This window comes from Fopius arisanus, unplaced genomic scaffold (assembly GCF_000806365.1).
Source record: "Fopius arisanus strain USDA-PBARC FA_bdor unplaced genomic scaffold, ASM80636v1 scaffold00006, whole genome shotgun sequence".
Lineage (NCBI taxonomy): Eukaryota > Metazoa > Arthropoda > Insecta > Hymenoptera > Braconidae > Fopius > Fopius arisanus.
The window spans coordinates 1,036,592-1,043,225 of record NW_011887745.1 but is presented as its reverse complement, the minus strand read 5'-3'; the positions used below and the strand labels follow the sequence as shown (position 1 = coordinate 1,043,225).

General features: G+C 38.8%; 2 protein-coding genes across 3 annotated transcripts in view; both read left to right on the top strand.

Moving 5' to 3' along the window:
- Positions 1–6,634, top strand: part of bdg (bedraggled) — a 28,931-nt gene that overhangs the window by 19,786 nt on the left and 2,511 nt on the right. For both annotated transcript variants that reach the window (XM_011316268.1, XM_011316267.1), the window contains exons 4-9: positions 2,294–2,469; positions 2,559–3,026; positions 3,119–3,342; positions 3,609–3,765; positions 4,092–4,372; positions 4,634–4,765. In XM_011316268.1, coding sequence (XP_011314570.1) covers positions 2,294–2,469; positions 2,559–3,026; positions 3,119–3,342; positions 3,609–3,765; positions 4,092–4,372; positions 4,634–4,765 — 1,438 coding nt within the window. The remainder of the gene's footprint in view (positions 1–2,293; positions 2,470–2,558; positions 3,027–3,118; positions 3,343–3,608; positions 3,766–4,091; positions 4,373–4,633; positions 4,766–6,634) is intronic.
- Positions 5,049–6,567, top strand: Traf-like (TNF-receptor-associated factor-like). The gene has a single exon (XM_011316266.1). It carries the CDS (start codon positions 5,141–5,143, stop codon positions 6,536–6,538), a length of 1,398 nt encoding a protein of 465 aa, XP_011314568.1. The 5' UTR covers positions 5,049–5,140; the 3' UTR covers positions 6,539–6,567.

Genomic DNA, 6,634 nt, shown 5'->3' with positions numbered 1-6,634 from the left:
TGGATATCTATTTTCATTTTTAATTCAATCTTTCTCTATCGGCATGTGGCGTAATGATTATAAATACTGATTATAAATATATGATGCGGGGATCGAGGGGATAGATTTGAGTAGAAAAATAGTGAAATCACGTTTGTCAGACATGAAAGGGAAGATGCGCTCGGGAAATTGAGGTATCAGGGCACTCGAAACATCCAAGAGGAAGTTTATTGGTTTTTCCAGAGTTCTTGGCATGTCAACGATATCACCAGGATGAACGATTCTGTTGTGTGCCGAGAATATTTTTACTACAGCCAACGACGTCTGCGTTTTGATAGGTACAATTCATAATCCATTTACAATTTTTTTATTTTCCCGGGATTTTCTATGATTTTCCGGGAATCCCAATTTAATTCTCAAATGAATTACCTCAAGCACTATTTACTTACATTAAAATTGCGGCATTGGAAATCGATGCTATATTTAATTTAGAAAGAAAAATAAGAAAATTTAGAAATTTCTCGGAATTAAATTCAACATTTTTTGGAATACTGTGGAATTTTTAATGGTGTAATAAAATGCCGATTTAGATAGAGTGAATTTCATTGAAAAAATCATTTTTAGACTGCGTGTTTTGTACGTGGGAACCTTGAATTAATTGTGGGATACGTCTAAAATATCTCGAGGTCAAGAAATCATGAAAATCTAATTTGTCCGAGATAAAACCGCTTAATCATGCCCTCCCATTTCGTACTGATGATATCAATGATTAGAGCAATATCTATCCGCTAATTCCAATCTTTACGTAAGCAATTGTACATCTGGAAAAATTCTCTCACCTATTGTCCGCTGATTCTATTACGCATTTAGCGAGACACTAATTATCGATGATCAATTATCCATTAATAATTCATCAGACGTAACACATTACGCCATTTTACACTCAATTTATTCTCAATTCACGCCTCACATTTCCATTACAATTAACCAGAGATTTTAATTAATTATAAAAATGTAAACCAATTAATAATGTAAAACATATAAATATAATATAATAGAAATATCAAATTAAAAATTTCATGTTTTTCGAAAAAAAGTCCTGGAAACTAATTTATCGTCAATGAATAATAAAGTCCATGAAAATTTATTTCATTCCAGTTTCTCCTCTGAATCGAAATGAGTAATTAGTAATTAGTTCGGTGAAATTTTGAATTCTTGTGACGAATTCCTCTTGAAGAATTTTTGTGGATCGAAATTTATAAATTTGTAATCGATTCGCTCTGCGATTGATTCGTACGCGGACGAATAAATCGAAGATTGAATGAATGGCCTCTTTTACCGAAGGAAATATCATGAAGAGACGTGACAGTGGGTGTAATGGAGTACAGCTTGAAATAAGTGAACCATAGCTTAACTAAGGACAAGTCGACTTGGGGTTTATTATTCGAACCTGGAAGGCGCGACGTCCAACTTCCGGGACGCCCGCATAATTTTTCATTCTCCTGTCCCACTTTTTGCTCGGTATTTTTTATCAGGGTACCCGACACCAACCTGAACAACATTTTGAACGATATTCATTACAATTTTTTATTCTTTCAACTGCTGGTTTGTAATACAACCGATAATTATCATCCAAAAAATTGAATTCCACTTTTCAACTTTAATAATCTTTAATATCTCTATAGCACGATGATATAAAAAAAAATATAAATAATCTAATATACCCGATGTTTATATCCCAGAAATATTTATGAGATATTTCTGAAATAGTTATTATTATTTATTCCATTTTTATAAAATTCCGATGTAGCGAATGCCGATGGTTAAAAATAAAAACGAAAAAGAGTGAAGTAAATCCGAACCTCGAAGTTATTGATTTGAAATCAATTTATTACAGTGAGTATAACCCGAGGATTACTCGTCATAGATGACAATTGCAATCCTCTGATTGTTGCTCAATCCCTGTCGGATTACCTGGTATGATTTAATATTGCACAACGGGGGTACAAAACCCAGTGGTGGACTTGTTTTTCACGTGGCATCGATTGCTCTACCATCAGAGTTTGTACATATACCACAGGGGATTGACTACTCAAGCGCAATCGATCGTGAGAAACCTCCAGCAAATGTGCCCCAGAAGTTGAATGAAACTCAAGACAAAATGCGCCAGTTCTCCACTAAAAACAAGTGGATAATTAAATCTCTAATGAATATAATCATTACCACTGAATTATCAATTTTGTTATTTTCTCTGAAGCCCAATGAATAATTGATACATCGATTGATTGACGGACGATTTATTTCAATTTTTCAGGACTTGCGAAAGACAGAGACAATCAGAACGAGAGCCAGAGCAGAGTGACGAGGAAGACGAGGAGAATCCCCTGGGAAAATGGCCCCATGCCCTCAGTCCAGCCTTAGCCTGTCTAGGATGCACCCTTGGTCTCTTCAACATCAGCAGGTTTGCCATCCTCAGCGTTCAATTCGGTGGTAAACATCCCTTTCCGATCACTCAGAAAACAAATCGATAAAAAATCAATATATTTTATTGAGGAATTGAACTAACTTACTGATTCCAGCAAACTTTATCGTGCAATTTTTGGTCCTATCCCTGGTCCTGGGAATTCCTCTGCTGACATTGCAAGTCTGTCTCGGTCAGCGGTTGGCAGCTGGTGCTGTTGACATGTGGAAAATATCACCCATTTTTCATGGAGTTGGAATAGCTCTCCTGGTAGCTCATGCCTTCATCGGTATCTACAGTATTATAGGGATATCCTGGATGTTCGTCTACTTCAGGGATTCCTTCATTACGAAACAGGATAGATACCGGTGGGCAGAGCCTTTTTCATTGTACAGAGAAGATGCTAAACCTGTCAACACTTCGATACCTTTTAAACTCCACGAGACAGTACCTGATTATTTCAGTGGTGTTGTCCTCCAAAGGCATCATCTCAACGAGCCAAATCCCAGTGTTGTTACTTTGAAATTCCAAGTTGCCTTCAATCTCGCTGTCGTCTGGATGATTGTCTTTGTATCCCTCAGCAAAGGTCAGTTCTACCTACATTTATACTAAGCACCTACTAAGTTATAATAAATATTCAGTATTTTGTTACTACCATCAAACACTTTTTTCCTCCAGGTTTGAGATCCTACGGGAAAGTCGTCTACGTTTTTACTTTGGTGCCAGTATTTGGGACTCTCATTCTATGCACAAAACTATTGGGATTGACTCCAGCTGGTACTATTCATCAATTATTCCCTGCAACTGTGTGGAATGAATTTTTTATCAACAACAGATCGTGGGTTGCAGCTTCATCAGAGGTTTTTCTAACGTGGGGGCTCCTCGGAGCTGCTGCAATGCAGGTATTCAATCAAATAATCATTAATTCAATCTATTGATGGAAAACATTATGTGAAACAATTACGGATGTGCTAATAAATATTTGTCCTTAATTACATAAATTATAAGTAATAAATGGATGAGGTAAAAATGAAAGATGAAAACAATGAAATGAGAATTAACTTGCATACAATTAATATTCAATTAATATTCATTTACAAAAATGCATCCATCCCTAATAACAAATCCATAATGTGACCATAAGTCATACGTCTATTTTAATTTACAGATTGCTGCACACAACAAACACAAACACCTCCTCCAACGCGACACAAGTCTCGTAATAGTCCTGACTTTTGTAGTCCTTCTGCTGTCAGCATTCCTAGCCAACACCTGCGTGCAAATTCTGAGATACCACGGCTACATCTACACGACCAGTACTTTCGGTAAATACACCCCGAATCCCCGTAATTAATGATTTCAATTCTACAGTGTACAGTAAGAAGATCAATCGCCCTCACTGTATTTATGCAAAAAATCTCCGAAACCGATTCCCAAAATTTTCATACAATTAACATTTTTGTAGTTCTTAATCAATCCTACAGAGAAAATCTGAACAAAAATTTTCCCGACCCTTTTAATTTCTGAGATATTTTTAAAAAATGGCTGAAGAGGTGGATTTATCTCGTTGTACCACTTCACTACAGAATTATCCTTGGGATTAAATTTATGGGGATTGCAGTGTCATATTTGAATGTTTTATGCTCGACAGAGAGAATATCGGGGTATATCTTCATGCGACCAGTGAGCCAGCCTCCTCCCTCAGGGTATGGCAACACACCAGAGAGATTTATGTCTCACGCTTCATTTTTACTTGGCCAACGTGCCATCAGACCTGGGGCGGATCTCAGCATCGAATCGGGATATCAGGCACTTCGATTATCCACTGAGCTTGTGCCAGCTACCCTCGCTGTCTTGGGCACTGAACAGGTGTCACCATTCTGGGCTGTTCTATTTTACTTCATTCTCATTTTATTTGGAATCGCTCAACAGGTCAGTTCAATTATTCCTCTTCATCGCACATTCACTGCACTTTATTTATAAATCATGACTACATCGTAAATCTTCCAATAATAATTCCTCAATTCAATTGAAGAATTAAATTAACTTAAATTACTAATTTAATGATACTTCATCATTTATTAATTTAACATTTGAGAAAGAAAATCGATATTTACAACGAGGAATTATGAAAAATGATTATATAATAAAAACAATTAAGTTATTCTCATTGATGAATTTACAACTCAACAGCTTGCAATCTGGCACTGTGTAATAACCGGTATAATGGCAATCAACACTAAAATGATGAAACTCTGGGAGACCACGATAACATTCTTCAGCTGTGCATGTGGTTACATCCTAGGACTCCCAATGGCAACAGAGGTAAGTCAAAAGACCGACCGATTTACAGATTCATTGACATTTTCTTATCAGTGATATTTATCATCAGTGTAAATTCATAAAACAAACACACACTTCCGCGATTCCCTTGAAATTGAAATTTCATGAAATAACACGCACCAAATATTTGAAAGATGACATCAACTCTTATCTTATCACTCCCACCAGATCGACCCACTAACCGTAATACAACGATATCAGGTCTTATCTCAATCACGATATCTAACTCGATCCCCCGTGCCCATCAGTCCTGCGGTATCGCGTGTCGAAAAAAGGTCAGACAATCGATAGTCCAAGTAATAAGCCCCCAAAATCCATAAAAAAGGAAAATATCGAGTCCTTGGTTACCACAACAGAATGAGTGTGCCCCAGCCACTGGGTTCATCCTCAATCCCCTGTTACTTCTGCACGGAATCATTCGAGGAGAGTCTCCTCCAGGAGCATCTCTTTCTCTGTGGGTCAGTTCTTCAGGAGTGCACCAAGAAATGTGGTGCCTATTTTCCAAGAAGATCCCTGAGACATCACGAGAAATATTGCACCAGGATCCATCATCCGGAGTACAGTAGTCTTCCTCGTAATTATCGAATGGCCTCTGACGACTCGAAGTACCACGAGAAACTCCTCTCTTTGCTGAATGTCCTGAGAGCAACTCTGAGGGAAGCTGAGTCCGAAAGACAACACATAATGACGGATACGTCTCTCGTAAAGACAAGACTCGCCAACATGGAGAGCATCTCCAAATCCATTCAAGCAGACCTCTCCACCGAGGCCAACACTTCCAGAAGAGCTCTATCATTTCTCGATAAAAGAATAAATACTCTTGATGATGATTTGCGTCAGGTTGAGGGTCGAACTCGTGTGAGTTTCGACGCCGTGACTCATCGCCTGGACGTTGTGCAAGGAGCACTGGTGAAGCAGAGGAACAAACAGTTGGAGATGCTGTCAAACTGCGAGATGGAGATCAAAGACCTCAAAAAATTTGTCGCTAGAGAGAGTGTCTTAATCGGTGATGTGTGGGATGAGCACAAGATCAAAATGAATGATTTGAAATTGGAGCTGGAGATGAGGTGCAAAGCTAGTGAGGAATTGGCTGGACAGCACGAGATTCTGTCCGAGAAGCTCGAGACACTTGTGGAGATAATCGGCAAGCAGGAGGGAATGATAAAGTGTCTGAAGGATCAGGTAATGGACGTCGTCAAGTGCGTTGAGGATATCTTCATCAAAGACGAGAGGGACTCCAGATACTCAACCATCTCCGAGTGGCCTTCATCTAATGGCGTCTCCAAGGGCAGACTATTGTGGCGAATTGACAAGTACAAGGAGAAGATGACAGCTGCCAAAGAGAGTGACGCTGTCATCTTCAGTCCAGTGTTTTTTGATAGAGAGTATGGATATGCACTCAGGATGAAGCTTTATTTGAATGGAAGGGACAGGTGGAGGGATCGCAATGTAATTGGATGTCTACAAGTGGTGGAGGGACCTTGGGATCCCCTTCTCGATTGGCCCTGCGTTCTCAGGGCCAGTGTCACTCTCAGGGATCAGGATAATCCTGCAAATAGTGTCAGGAAAATCGTGAAGACCAGGGCCACTTCCAGAGAGGGTGAGGGACATGTGGCAGACTCAGTTATCGATATGTTTATCCCTCATACTGTACTCACCAGATACGACGGGTACACCAGGAATAATGCCCTTTTTCTCGATATTCAAGTTACGGAGATCAGGGAGAGCCTTTCGACGTCTTCATTAATTGCTTAATTACTTTCTGGATTTTTTAAATTGTGTATGTGCTCATTCCTCTGAGCGAATCGGTGCGAGAACATTTTTTTTATGTATAAAACAATTGGCAGTGTT

Excerpts from the sequence above, each read along its gene's own strand:
- Traf-like (XM_011316266.1), top strand. The coding sequence starts at position 5,141 with ATGAGTGTGCCCCAGCCACTGGGTTCATCCTCAATCCCCTGTTACTTC.